Genomic DNA, 15,471 nt, shown 5'->3' with positions numbered 1-15,471 from the left:
GACTTGATGTTATCAATCTAGGTGGGTGAATAGGATGCACAAGCTTGTTTGGTCTGAATGGCCTGTTCTCGTCACAATTGTTGAAAAAATCGGATTTAAAAAAATGCTGCATGACAGGTGCCATGAAGTTGTATCTGTTAGTTTATGTATCAAATGGCTTTGTACTTCCATCGTACTCTCAACTGCAAGCCTGTTACTAGAAGGCAGCAGCTCTCGTATTATTAGCTATGCCAGACGTTCTTGAGTGTTTTTGGGAGTTTGTTGTTCGTAATAAAATATCGGTCTGTCTGTTTGCAGGGAGCTGAAGCCATGACGGTTACATTGCAGTAGGAAACTCCCTCTCCTATCAGGCTAATCCACAATTCCCTTCAAATGCTCCATTACGTTTCACAGTTTTCCGTTCTCATTCACGAGAGCACACTTAATTTAGCAATGTTTTACTTCAAATGTATGTGTTTGGGACGTCATGAGCATACACACCGGACGGCTTGACATGTGGATTATAGAACTTGAGTAATGTGAGACTTTTTCATGAACATTGCGATGTTGTTTGCTGTTGTCCGGTGATGGTCATCCTACATGCCTGTTCTATCAGAAAGTTCATCATATCCGCTCTGCATGAAAACATGAGTTTAAAATTTTTTCTCAGCTGTCACAAGAAACCACCTGCAGTGATAAATAATCTAATTTCTGGGTGGAGTGCTCCTTTAACCACAATGGCCTGGTATGAGTGAGTTTTGGAAACATGCATGAGGACTGGCAGCACAGAAAGTGCAAAATACTAAACGTGTGCAAACGGAAGGTCAGTTATAAATACAAGATGGGAGTTAGTGAGCTTCAGGAAGCAACCTCTGAAAAGAATTTAGGGGTTTATGTTGGCAGTATTGTCATTGTCTAAGCAATGTGTAGAAGTGATTAATATGGCAAATACAATGTTAGGTTATATCACTTAAACCGTTTAATATAAATGGTGGGACGTTATGCTCAGACCATGTGCAGTGCACTAGTAAGACCTCATCTGGAGTCCTGTGTGCAGTACTGCTCACCACACTACAAGAAAGACATAGCAGCACTTGAAGCTGTGCAGAGGAGAACAAGGAAGGGCATCTCAGAGCTTGAGGACATAAGACTCAGAGAGTTGAACCTGTTGAGTCTGAGCAGAGGAGACTGCGTGGGGACCTCATCCAGATCTTCAAAATATTCCAAGGCATCGATAAAGGCCATCCAGCAACATTCTTTTGGCTTAAGATTGAATCACGTACACAAGGACATCAGTGGAAATTAAGGGGAAGTGCATTTAGGACTGTTGCCAGGAAGCATGTCTTTACACAAAGAGTTGTGGGAATCTGGAACAAACTGCCGAGACACAGAGTTGAAGCAGAAACCTCCTTTAAGGAGGATCTGGATGAGATATGGATACATCAACTAAAATGGCAATTAAAATGTTAGGTTATATCACAAAAACTGAAGCTGTGCAGAGAACAAGAAAGTGCATCTCAGAGCTTGAGGACATAAGACTCAGAGAGTTAAACCTGTTTAGTCTGAGCAGAGGAGATGGCATGGGGACCTCATCCAGGTCTTCAAAATACTCAAAAGTATTGATAAAGAAGATCCAGCAACATTCTTTTAGTTTAAGGGCATCAGTGGAAATTAAAGGGAAGTGCATTTAGGACTGTTGCCAGGAAGCACGTCTTTACACAAAGAGTTGTGGGAATCTGAAACAAACTACCGAGACACGGAGTTGAAGCAGAAACCTTGAGAACTTTTAAGAAGGATCTGGATGAGGTATGGAGAGAGCTGAGCTGTGAGCTAAACAAACGGGTGACAAATGGACTAAATGGCTTCCTATTGTTTGTAAGATTTCTTATATTCTAATATCTTCCGTCTCCCTGGGGTCAACTATTGAGCAAAGCATCCTAAACATGGAGAGGCTTGAGTTTAAGTGCGAGTAAAAGCACAATGTAGAAGCTACGGGTTACATTTAGTAAATGAGCTCAATTTGATGCGATGATGAGCAGACCCTCACTGCAGTCTCTCCCATCACATTCAAGCTGTTGATTCCTCATCACAACTGCAACAGCTTCCCAGTTCCAATAAATCGGCGGCAGCTCCCGTCAACTGTTGATTCTTAATGGTAAGTTTTACATTTTTTAACACGTGTATCGAACACATCTGGAGTGTTTTCTTTACCACTTAGAAAAAGTGTCTGACCTAAATGTACGAGGTAGGGAAGTGCAAAGTGACACTGAATATTTCAGTGTTTTGATTCTTACACCGTGCAGGAAAAGCAGAACGCTTGGCAACTTGTGGAATATTCACTCTGTGATAAAAAAAAAATAGTTGTGGCCAGACAAGGGGGTTTAATTTGCACAGAAAAATCGGCATAGCAAACACATGCAACTGCAGAGGCGACTGACACACGGCCCACAGAGAATGCAGGCGTCCACAGTGAATTCATCTTCACAAAGTATTCAGACCCCGGTCACATTTCAGACTTTGCAGCCTTTCAAGCAGAAGTTAAACCTTGTAGTTAATAAAAATGCTCTCCTTCTGCCACACCAGACATTTTCCTAAACTGTTCTTGTTCTTTTTTCCTGAGAGCGCAATTCAAATATTTTGTGGGATACAACAGATCAGTGTTTCTCAGTAGTTTCTCTTCCATACTAAATTAAAGCAGATTTTGTTTTGAGGGCAAAAAGTCAAAAAGTAAAGGTGGCTTACCCTTTAGTACCGCGAACGGTGAGCAGATGAACAGAACGGGTCTATCACTTCTTTCTCCACAACATCTGCCGGCAGGTCCATCCATGCACTTCTTGTATTGTTCCACTGAATTCTTCATTTCTTGGGACAAGAAGCTTCTTGGCTGCTGTGCCAGAATCCGAATCCTCGCCATCAGATGTGAACCTGTGGCCTTTTTAAGTGGACCGAAGACGTGATGGTCGCATGGTGCTGGTGCAGGGCTGTAAAGTGGACGTGGAAGACGTTGTCTCCACCAATGTGGCTACTGCAAGGGGACATGTGTTGTCATTTAATAGCAAGACCGTTTTGACAGCATCCCTCTTCTTTTGCTGTGAACTGCATGTTTCATTTTCTCTCTAAGCACAGAACGTTGCACTTGTCACTGATAGATAGATACTTTATTAATCCCAAGATTGACCGAGTCCTTGAAAACGCACCAGAATAGGACCCTTCATGTCCCAAAAGAGGGTCGTCTTGATTTTCTTGCAGCTCTTCTTTACTGGAGAAGACGGGTGTTTCCACTGCATGCCTTGTCTCCCACTGTGATGGACCCATGTCTCCTCTCCAGTGACAGTCTGCTCCAAAACATCCGGATCTTCTTTAGAAGAAAACTTTTGAATTGTGTCCGCTCCCGTGCGTTGTGTATGACCTTGTGACCCTACCCTGGATAAGCGGGTTTAGAAAATGGAAGGATGGTTTGATTTAAGGATATTGTATAATGGACAAGGATGGCACGGTGACGCAGTGGTAGTATTGCTGTCTCAAAGTAAGGAGACCTGGGTTTGCGTCCCGGGTCCCCCCTGCATGGAGTTTGCATGTTCTCCCCATGTCTGATTGGGTTTGCTCCCACAATCCAAAGACATGCAGGTTAGGTGCATTGTGGTTACTAAACTAGCTCTGGTGTTTGTGTTTGCCATGCGATGTACTGGCGTCCTGTCCAGGGTTTATTCCTGCCTTGTGGCCTATGCTAGCTGAGACAGGCTCCAGCAGCCCCCCAGCGACCAGGTTAGAAAATGACTGGCTGTATATGGACACGCAGGTCCAGAAGAGGTCGGTCTCATCTGGTCATCTGTTGGTTTGTTTTGCTGCTGCTTCTTGTTTGGCTTCTTCTTAAGAATCTGTTAATGGGTTCTGAATCTTAAAACGCAAGTCAATTCAAATTGAGGCAAAGAGGTTCATCTGTTAGCAGCAGTAGGATAAATGGGGCTGGAATAAATGACCACCACACTGAGACCACTGCAGGATCTGGAGCTCGACTCCCCACTCCATTCTATCTATTCACTCATCCTCCTATTTAACAATAAAAAGCTAGGCAAGCGTTTTTAATGGCAGATGATAACTTATTATTCCAGCACTTGTTGCAGATATTAATGAAGTGACTTGAAACTTTGGGACTCCTGTCACTCGTGCTGCTGAAATGAGGAAAAATGATTAACTCAAAATGTTGAAATCCGCACAGCCAAGAAACGAAGAGGGCGAGCACAGATGATTTTGCAAAGCTCCATTGTAAACGTGCAGCGGATTCAGAAAGTACTGAGACCCCGTTCACTTTCTGCACACTTTATTGTGTTGCACACTTCTTTTGAAGTGGATACATTTGTCATTTTTGCCTCTCAATCTACAATCAATAACCCATAATGACAAAGTGAAAACATTCGACCAGATAGGTTTGCTATTCATTTCTGAAACTCGATGAGCTGAAATATAAACAGCGTTAATGTTGGTTTTTTTTTTTTCCAACACTTTATAATCCCTTCAAGCAGTGTTTATAATGGCAGTGGGTCGTGGTGGGTCACCATTCTGACGGTCACGCTCGACCCCCCCTATTGATCCAATGACCTCAATGTTCCCATGATTAGACTCGATACTCCAACTGACCCACCTCAATTCCCCCCACTGCCCTGACGATTGCACTCGATCCCCACATCACTCAGACAATTGCGTTTGATTCACTAAGGGAGACACTTGGACCCCAGAAAGGTGGAGAAACGCTGCCGTAAAGAGCACAATTCCTCACTGAACTTCTAAGGGACCTTGCCCCCCACCCCATTGCACCCCCATTGCAGTGTTTTTTATAGAGCTACTGCTCCAGAAGTGCACTGCACTGTGGCTACGTCAGGAGAAGGCCGTACATTTCAAACTTATCCAGACACCACAGATGTTTTATTTATGTCGTCCAGCCTGTCACTTGATTCGACTTCTTCTGCTATAGGGTGGGCACCAGTGCAGGGTGGGCTCGCAGCACGTGGTCTCCTATTTTGATTTTTTTCCAAATTGCAGCTGAGGAGTAGCAGGGCTCCAATTCTTCTGATTATAAAGTGTAATTTTTTTTTGGTCTAAAGTGGCAGGATTCCTTTTCTGTTTTCATTGTGTGAGACAACACAGCTGGCTGTTAGACATTTAGAAGGTAAAAAATTATAATTAAAAAAAAAAACATACAGCTGCACAATGGATTGGATTTCATTTTTTGATTAAGCTGTTAAAATAGAGCGACCAACATAACAGGTCTTTCATAATGGTCTAATTCACCGGAAGTCGTTATTTTTCAATTGCGTCTTTAGATACAATAAATAATTTGCCATTTGACTCTGCGGTTTGAGCCCCACACCCCATTGCTGAGAAGGTCGGCGTCAATGGCGAATCGGCACTCGCCGTGATGCAAGCAAGAAAGCAGAAAAGAGTCGACACAAAGCCCCCTCACCACATCCCTGAAGCCTCCTTCCTTTCTTGAGTGCTTTGTGGTGCCACATGCTAAAAAGCAGCAGCCCCTCTTCTGACGTTTTTAGGGTAAAAAAATGGAAATGGCTTGATAACAAGCACCTCATCTTCAATGCTACATGGAAATGCTTGGTAAGTTTTACTGTAGCGTTGGCGTATCATTTTAATTTGTGTAACTTGCGTTGGTCACAGTTTCACTCGAACTTGGCACTTGGTTTCGCCTGCTTTACCAAAGTTTGTCAGATCGCCGCCTGCTGCTGCCCACAACACAACACGGTCCACTGTGACGACTCGCTATTTACAGCACCCACCTCCCTGCTCAAAGCCCTTTGCAGGTTCAGTTTCAAGTTTCTTGTTGTGTATTCAGTGCAGTGAAGTTCTGCTTTTTTGTGCTTCAAACAAGTGATAGTAAAACAATAGCAGCAACGTACAGAAACAATAAAAAAACAAGACAACCTCATACAGCCATAAAACAAGGGCCTGTGTGTGTCCACCCAGGGCTGTGTCTCTGTTTCATGCCATTGGGTATAGGATTTGTAAAAGCAGCAGTGTGCCATCTGTTGGAATGAAAATTTGTTGTAATGCATGTAGTAATAAAATGCACAGCCATTTTCATTCCAACAGATGGTGCATTGCTGCTTTTACGAAAATGGCTGTGCATTTTATTACTACATGCATTACAAAAAACATTTCAATAGATGGTGCACTGTAAATGTTAGTGCTGAATATGCCGGGGTCTACTTTGATTATTTAGATTTCATCCTGTCTTAGATAAGTAGCACAGCTAGTTAATAATAGCAATGCTTTCAAAGTCACATTAAGTACAAACATATGTGTCATAGCGCTTAGAACACTTAACCTATATTTGAATATATGTGAATATTTACTTATTTTTAATATTAGTATTTGAACCCTAATCCACCTATGTGAGTGTATCTGTGTCCACCTGGTTCATATGCGTCTTTTATATGCCATTTGGTATGGAATTCATAAAAGCAGTGCCAATGCCTATGGTGTGCCATCTGTTGGAATGACAAATGCAGTGCATGTTATTACTGCATGCTATACAAAGTACACTGCAATAGATGGTGCAGGGCAAACATTAACGCTGAGCCCACGTCGATTATTTAGATTTCAAACCCTTCATAGTGGGTAGCACAGCAAGTGGCAAAAATCCATGCAAGTTGTTTTAGAGCTTCCTGGTCCAACGTTAAAAATGTTCAGGTGTGAGTGGGTTTGTGTTTCTTATTACTACAGTAACTTGGTCGCTGGTAGTGCGGTGTACTGTAGGTACATGAAGGTGAATAGTTTTTTGGCTCAAGAGTTTTTTTTTTTTTTTATCAGCTTTGAATGCAAATGTACAGATAATCAATTCTGCATTTTCTAGAATAATGCCATCTGAACCCTGAATCAGCAATTTAAATATAATCCACTCTCCAGCACAGGTCTCGTCTCTGAAGCAAAACATTTTTCACATCATTTGCAGGTGTTTTGCCATTTTGAACAATTATGTTTATCAGTATTTCACAGTGAAACAGAGGGTTCTGGGACTGGCAATCTTGAATTATTCATGTAATTAGCAGCGTCTTATTTACTAGTTGGAAATCACTGCACCTCGATTAACCTGCCAGTGTTTCAGCGTTCTGTCATCACTTGCCGTAATTGACGGTTAACAAATAAAACACTGAAGCGACGCTGAGCTTTGACATTTCAGATGATGCAAAGGAAAACAAATCATCAATAGCTAGTAAACATGGACACAGCGGGCTGAAAGTTTATTTTGCATGAGGTGGCATTTTGGAAATGTCACAAAGTTAGTGTTCTGAGGACCACATGGATTTGTCAGGAGCCTGCGGAGCTCACCGAAATGAAAGAGGCAGAGTAGTGTGACCGCAGCAGCACACGGCACCTGCACCTTCTGACTGTGCAGCCAGAAACACCTGCAGCTCCGTTGTTAAATCTGCCGCCACTGGCCTGATCACCAGACATAACGAGACGAGACAGACGACATAACACAATATAACAAGCAAGAGGAGAACTTTCAGCATACTAGCTTGGAGTTTGCCAAACTGCATTTAGAGGATTTCAGAAATCCTCTTCTGAGATTGAAGAACCTGTCAGAAGGATGAAGATCTTAGCAATACTCCATCTATGGCCAGACGGAAGCTACCCTTGAGTAGAAGGCATGTGACAGTTCAAAGGTGTCTGAGAGCAAGAGGGACAAGATTCTCCAGTCTGATGATGAAACAATAAAAAAATAACTGGCACTGAAGACCTGGCACTGCTCATCACCTGCCTAATGCCACCCCTATGTTAAAGTTTGGTGGTGGCAGCATCAGGCTATTGGAGTGCAGGGACAGGGGAACTGCTCAGAATTAAGGGAAGGATGAGGTCCTTGAAGACAACCTGCTCCGGAGTGCATGCCACCTCAGTCTGGGGTGACAGTTCACCTTTCCGAGTGACAATGACCCGAAGCATACAGCTAAGTGAAGGGCACTCAATACTGTCTGAATCCTGAGATTCTCTTTTAATAGCAACAATAGAAAAATAATAGAAAAGAAATATATAAAATGTATTCAATTATTATTATTGCTAAAAAAAAAAGAATGCAAACCATTCAGTGATTGTTAATGATCATTTTAGAGGTGCTTCTACAGGCAGTGTGGCTCCAACATTTGGAATGATTGCCGATTTCTGCTTCTGTTATTTCTTTTACAGTGGGGTGACTTGAAAGGGTGGGACTTTGGTGGCAAACTAGAAGGGGATGTCACTCGTCGTTTATGGGGCTTCTTCTGCACCGTAGGGCTAGAAGTGGAAGAGAGGTTAGTAGCTGTGTGTGACGCTCATCTGTCCCCCAGTTTACCTCACACTTCAATAGCGTGTGTACGTGAGTGACAGTATCTACTATATAATAAAACACTAAGGGGGGGTGTGTGTGTGTGTGTGTATGGCGGTCCAGTCCCTCTGAGCCACAATACAACTTATTTTTATATAGCACTCTTCACTAAATATAGAGCTGTTACATATAAATACAGACTTGTTAAAACACACAGACAACAAGGTAGAAGCTGAATAAACAGAAACAGGAACCGATAATATCTGTCCATTAATTCGTTGGTGGCCATTTGACATAAGAGGAGATTAAAATTGTAAAAGAGAAAGTCAAACCTGAAGTGTGAGTCCTGGAGACCTCGGCCAACTGAGCTTCCACCCCCTGCTGGTCATTCTGTAGTGGAGTCTTCGCTGGCTGTCCAATCTGACAAGACAATCTTTCCATCTGAAATGAGTTTTCCATACGCAGGAGAACAGCCTGGCAGTAGAGCTGTGGCACCAAGTGTCACATCAGGATACCGAGGGGAGAAACAGGACAGAGGAGGGTTAGTAACGATTTATAAATATTGTGTTATTTATATTTCTGTACAAATGACTGACAAACAGAAATACAGCATGCACAGCTAATCAGCAGCTCTAGTCAGGGTATGCTGGACTAAAGTCAGGAGTCTTCAGCCTGAGATTGAGGGGGCATCTCTTACTTTAGCAGACAGATCATTCCACAGCTTCAGGGCCATGTAACTGGAAGATCAACCTTCCACTGTTATTTTATTAATCCTTGGAATCATAAATAGGCTGGCATCTTAAGATCTCAATGTGCACTTAGGCTTTTAGGTAATAAGTTCAGAAATGAGAATAAGAAAGCAAGACATTGGTAATCATTTTGGTCAGTCACAAGCAATTGAGACAGGGAGTGTCAGGCAAGCGAGGTTGGCACACCTGATCAGAGCTGGTCAATCCATTAGGCGACGTAGGTGGGCACTAGGGGTGCCATCATCTGAGGAGCGCCATTTATGAAAGTTAAGGGACATGCACTCAGGACACTGAGGGTAACGGCCCCCCAAGATCATGGAACTCTGATAATCCTGAGTGGGCGCATTTACCTGCTGGGTGCTCTTTATGAAAGTAAAAGTGCATACATTTAGTACACCAAGGGGCCGTGCGCTCCTTAAAGTTACAGTATCTTCTCAAAGGAGTGCTGTTTATGCTCTGAACACCAAGGAGGACCCCCTAATACCCCCAGCTGCAGTCATCAAAGTCTAATAATACAGACTACCCGCTATGGACAATAAAGGGCAACGACCATCGATCCCACAAGGAGCACCAAATGGGCTTTGAATGGCACTGCACATGCATACCAAGGAATGTGCATAGTGGACAGTAAACATTATCAAGAATATGAATGATGTTTTCACAGCAGGTAATGGGGGTCTGCCAGCCATTGGTGGTAGTGAAAAGCAAATAAGAAGCAAGCAAAGCACCTCAAAATAACAGAGTCTGAGAAAGCAGGCTTTATGGGGACATGATCGAGAGAGGACATGCCAGTCAAGAGAGGCTGAGACACACTAGGATCCTGAAGAAAGGAGCAGGAGAACGGCTGAAGGTGCCCATTGGGCAGGGAGAGAGAGAGGTTGGGAGCACAAGCTGATATAGCGCATTGCTGCACCCACCACATGACAAACCAACTCAAGATCCCAGATTAGGACCCGAGTTTAGCCATGCAACAGGTGACACCTCAGCACCATACTAGTTCAGATGGAGTGGAACCAGTGTGAGTGTTTTTATGGTGGCCAGAGTGCCAATTCTGCCACCAACCCCCAAATCTTTCCCTGCAGTTTGGAGGGCGTACATGCAGGGCTGGATGCAGATTAACGTCATACCCAGGACGGAGAGGGCCGAGGATATTAAATATTTAAAAATGTATTCTGTGCCTGACCTTCGACAGGTAATGTAGCTAGTATATACAGTATATAGACAGATGTATAGATAGATATATATAATATGTCCATGTACTGTATGGATGCGTATTGTGAAAAGTAAGGCCAAATTAAGCATGTAAAATCCCCATCCATTTGTGTTTAGCAAAGACAAGGTGTGATTGCAGAAGTCGGCTTTGGGCCACCCCAGTGCACCTCCTTCAGGAGTGGGACGCGTTAACAAGAACATTGAGGTGACTTCTTTCAAATGAGGCCATTCGAATGACATGAAAAGCTGCTTCTGCTTTAGATCATGTCTGTCGCCTCAGATCTTTTTATTTTCTACTGTAGGATATTTTCTGTGCTTCTCGAGAGATTTGTCACCAGAGTGTCTGTGGTGCTCACATGGCCTGCTAAATTAGGCTTTTACTTGGGTGTCCCCTGCTGTGCTTCTCTATTCACAGTGCCAATCAGTTTACATTAAATATAGCACCTTTCACAGCTTAAACAATTGTATAATATGGATAAGAATTGTCTGTGAATCTCTGGAGTGGGATTTTTTATGTGGCCTCTGCCCAGCTAGCGGTGTCTTCTTCTGGTTTCATTTCTGCACCTGCTCTCATTCTTTGTTGTACGTCTGCTCAAAATTGTCGAGCGATCAAGTGGAGGAGCTATAAAGAGCGTCACATTCCCCATCTGCAGTTCTGTGACAAGTCAGTGCTGTTGGGCCCCCATCTCTAGTAACCCTCCACCCTTTTTGATTTTCAGATGACATGGAAGCCGTACCAGTCAAGCAGTTCATGAAGCATATCGGCGACCTTTACTCCAATAATCAGCATGGCTTTTCAGAGGAGTTTGAGGTATGAATTTCAGCTTGAATATGATACGTGCTTTTTTTTTTTTTTATTAATATTTCCTTCATAAGCATTGTGGTAAATGGACTAAGCTTCCTTCTGTTTGTAGCCACTGAGTAACACACTTTTTTATTCATTTGTGTCATTTGGTTTCATCAGTGGCCCACAAGCTGTTAAAATGGCTGAGCTGACGGAACGACTGAGGATATTAAGTCCTGTTCATTCATCCTGTGGAAAGGTCCCTGTGCCATAAAATATATTTCTTCTTGTCCTATCAAAAACCAGAACAATACAATAGCATTCTCCTAATCAAACAAGTAACAACATACTGATACGACCGTTTACTTCAAATTAAGTACAAACCGTGAAATGACATTCAATCCCCACCCAAATGTAAAAAGACTTTTCTCATTTATAAAAGAATGTGCCAAGAGTAAACTGCAGTCGCGGTCACACAAATGAAGATGGCCTCTAGGAGGATATTTGGATGAGGCATTGGGACAGCTTAGCTATGAGCTAAATGAACGAACAGAAAATGGACTGAATGGTCTCCTCTCATGTGTCCAGTTTTTTGGTGTGCCAGCGTATCAGCCGTGGCGCGTGGCTGCACTGCTGTTTGCCCTGAAAAGCCCCAAAGCCCCATTCCAGGCGTGTGAGGTGGCCCGCATGTCCAGTTCATGTTACGTGTGGACCAAGATCAGGGTTCAGGGTCCAGTGGTGTGGCCCGGCGTTCCTTAGGGCCGAGGCAGAACAACAAGGTGTGTTTTCAGTATGGAAGTGGTGATACCCTGATAGAAGTGTACGTTCAGAGGAAAGTCATGCAGTGTCAGAGCATTAATGGAGGAATGGATTGATTACTGTGAAAAATGGCTTAATGCGATTAAACTCCTTCAATTAAAGCTGAAAGTCTATACAGTACTTCTGTCACATCTTGATTCTTTAACTTCAAATCCATTGTGGTGATATACAGAGAGAAATTTACAAATGTTGCTTCAATGTCCAAATACTTAAGCACCCAAGTGTATGCACATCTGCACCACCAACCCTCTTTAGCAGTTCCGTGGGTCAGGGAGAACAACACCAGCACTACCAGGTAGAAAAGGCTGGAGTAAATTCAGAGTAGGGTGGGTGGGCTGAAGGCCACCTGGACAGAGAAGTGAAACGAAGGGAGACAGAGAAAAGAAGGTGCTGAACTGTGAAAGGTCGTCTTTCTGGGTCCTCCTGGAGAGCCGGGGCAGGGGAGACATCATGGACTTGGTATCTCTGTGTGAGTGCTGTGAGGGCAGAGCAAGGAGTCCAAGGGTCCATATTCTGGGATGGAGGGTGTGCCTGGTGACAGGTAAGCAGGGTGTATGCGGTGCTTCTCAGAATATGAACTGTGGACAGTCGCATGCAAGCGGCAGTGCAAGGACAGAGCTGATAAAATGAACACAGAGTTGGTGAAGGGGCTCCATTGACAGATGAGGTACTGGGAAGTGCTTAAGGATTTCTGCTCTGTGTATAGGACTTCCATTTCTCTAACGGTTTTATGAATTTGGATTATTTATTGGATACTTAACCTGCATGGTATTTATTTATTAATGGTTTTTAACTGCACCATTACAGTGACACAGTTTCTGCCATGTGATGTCATTTTCTACCCGTTTAGTCCAGACCGGAGTCTCAGGGGGTGATGGAGCCTACCCCATCTAGCATATACCACAAGGCAGGAACAAACTCTGGACAGGGCACCAGTCTATCACAGGGTGACCACACACACCAGAAACACGCTAGGGCCAATTCACCTAACCTTCATGCCTTTAGAATATGGAGAATACCGGAGCAAACCCACACAGATACGGGGAAAACATGCAAACTGTATGCTGGGAGGACTCGGGACGTGAACCCTGGGCTCCTCATTCTGAGGCAGCAGCGCTATCACTGCACCACCTAACACTGCTTTTTGTCCTTGCTGAGGTGTCCTCACTTGCGTTAGTCCAACCTCGGTTAGAAACTACTAACGTCACGCCATGCAGGTGTGCTTGTAGCTTCAGGCATTGTGGCATCACAAGTGCTTCTCAGGTTATTCTGTGAAAGACAACCCTTAGAAATAAAAGAGTGAAATAAATCTGTGTCTTAGCTATCACTTATGGAAATAAAGTAGGTGCCCTAATGAACAGGGAATGTATGGAAACGTGCGTGACCTGTGTAGAGTTGCAAAACAGCGAGTTTGAAAGTCTGTGGCCCACATGGATGTACGCTGTTGGCCTCAATTGCATACCCCGATAACACATTTATTTATAAAGTCTATTTATCATATGTCTCAGAGGGTCCTGAGCGGCCACAGCTAACAGATGCGAGTTCCCCCATCTCATCCTGTGTCAGGCAGCTCCGTCTTCTCCCCCTGTGTGACAGAACTGGCACCAGCTGCTCAGTATTTAGGCACCAGGAGGACTCCCTGGTGGCTCATTTGTGTAAAAGCTGCCTGAGGTTTAAATAGCACACGACACCTCAGCTGGAGAGTTATGACAGGGGCTGGGAAGCTGACCCCTCTGCTCACACTTGGAAAGACGAAGGTCATCAGCCATCACGGTCTCTCTGGGGGGTTAAAGTCTGCAGCGCATGGCCTTGTTAAAGGAGGGAGATGAGATTTTTAATGTAGGAAAGCAGGACATTTGATTGTGGGGAAGGAAAGGAGGACATCTTGGCGTTTGTCTGTCAAAATTCAAGTCAGCGGTAGGTTTCCACTAATCTGTAAGGAGTAGTTTGTGGTTAAGGCAGAGAATGGAATGGAATTTAACCACCGTGACCACCATTCAGAAAAGCGATGTGCACATGTTGGGCTGTGAGTCTCCATGAGTCTGTGTAGCAGTAGCAGGCTGAGGCCAGTCCACCTCTCCTAGACACCTCGAACTAAAACTTGGACCACCAGCTCCTGAGCAGAAGGCGTCAATCCTACTGACTCCTTCACTTCATTCACATTTTGTGATGTTGCAGCCTTGTGCTGAAATTGTTGAAATTCATTCCAAATCCCCAAAGCAACACTTGATGCCCCAGAATACCAAAGCGAAAACAGGAGTTTAGGAATTTATTGAAAATAAAAAAACTGAAATATCCCCTTCAGCACCAGTGTTCACAGCATCAGTTGAAGCCCCTTTGGCAGCCATACCAGCCTGTAGTCTTCCTGGGTCAAATGTGACAAGCTTCATCCCCTCGGATTAGAAGATTCTCTGCAGATCCCCTCAGCCTCATTCAGGTTGGATGAAGGCCGTTAGTGGACGCCTTTTTTCATGTCTCTCCAGAAATGTTCAATTGGGATCAAGTCTGGGCTTTGGCTGAACATTCCCAGAGCTATTCCTCTATTGTCTTTGCTTTTATCCTGTTGGAAGGTGAACGTTTGGCCCAGTCTGAGGTCCAGAGTCCTCTGAGCAGGTTTTTATTAATGATATTTCTGTATTTTGATCCATTCAGTTATCCCTCAACTCCTGACTAGTCTCTCTGTCCCTGCCACAGCATGATGCTGCTGCCACCACCACCATCACTGCTGTAATGTTATCATGCAGGTGATGAGTGGTGCCAGACGTGACACTTAGAACTGAGGCCAAGCAGTTCAATCTTGGTCTCGTCAGACCAGAGACTCTTCTTTAACACAGTCTACAAGTCCCTCTGGTGGCATTTTGAAAACTCTAAGCTGACATTCACGTATCTTTTAGTGAGGAGAGGCTTCTTCCCAGTTCAGTGAGTATTGCAGTGATGGTTGCCCTTCTGAAAGTTTCTCCATCTCCACAGAGGTTGTCTGGAGCTTAGCCAGAGTGAATATTGAGTTCTTGGTCACCTTTCTTCTACTCTGATTGTCTAGTCTGGACAGGGAGCCGTCCCTAGGAAAAGTCATGGTTGTTCCAGAGTTCTTCCATTAAAGAATTATGGAGGCCTCTGTGTTTGTGGGAACCTTTAGTGCTGTAGGATGTTTTTGGTAGCCTTCTCCAGATCTGTACCTCGACATAATCCTTTCTCTAAGCTCTGCAGGTAATTCCTTTGACCTCTTGACTTTTGGTTTTTGCTCGCCTTTGGGACCTTCAATAGACAGGCGTGTACCTTTACTTACTCACGTCCAATCAGTTGAGCTGACCACATGCAAACTCCACACTGGGCTCCATCTCACTTAAATTGGCCTGTTTGATACGATCAGAGTCCACAGAGATAGCAATGATGCTCGCGATGGTCCGTGGAACTTGGTGATGAGGTTGATAACATCACAACGGACACTGGCTGGCGTAAGCATGGAACAACTAACAAGGGAAGTTCAAGACCAGGAAGAGCAGCCAGATATGGCCCAGAGGATCTCCAAGAGTTGGACGCGACTGATTGGATAACAAAAAGAAGATGAAGGAACATCTCAGCAATGATCAATAGAACTGGATGCACTTGAGCCA

At 44.0% G+C, this 15,471-nt stretch overlaps 1 protein-coding gene across 1 annotated transcript in view; it reads left to right on the top strand.

The window, feature by feature from the left end:
- ptprga (protein tyrosine phosphatase receptor type Ga) overlaps positions 1-15,471 on the top strand; it is a 399,554-nt gene that overhangs the window by 361,480 nt on the left and 22,603 nt on the right. Inside the window, exon 15 of the mRNA XM_039770749.1 lies at positions 10,974-11,065. Within this exon, the coding sequence (XP_039626683.1) occupies positions 10,974-11,065 (92 nt within the window). The remainder of the gene's footprint in view (positions 1-10,973; positions 11,066-15,471) is intronic.

This window comes from Polypterus senegalus, chromosome 12, assembly GCF_016835505.1.
Source record: "Polypterus senegalus isolate Bchr_013 chromosome 12, ASM1683550v1, whole genome shotgun sequence".
Lineage (NCBI taxonomy): Eukaryota > Metazoa > Chordata > Cladistia > Polypteriformes > Polypteridae > Polypterus > Polypterus senegalus.
Note: the sequence above shows the minus strand (reverse complement) of the source record. Positions and strands in the feature narration are given on the sequence as shown.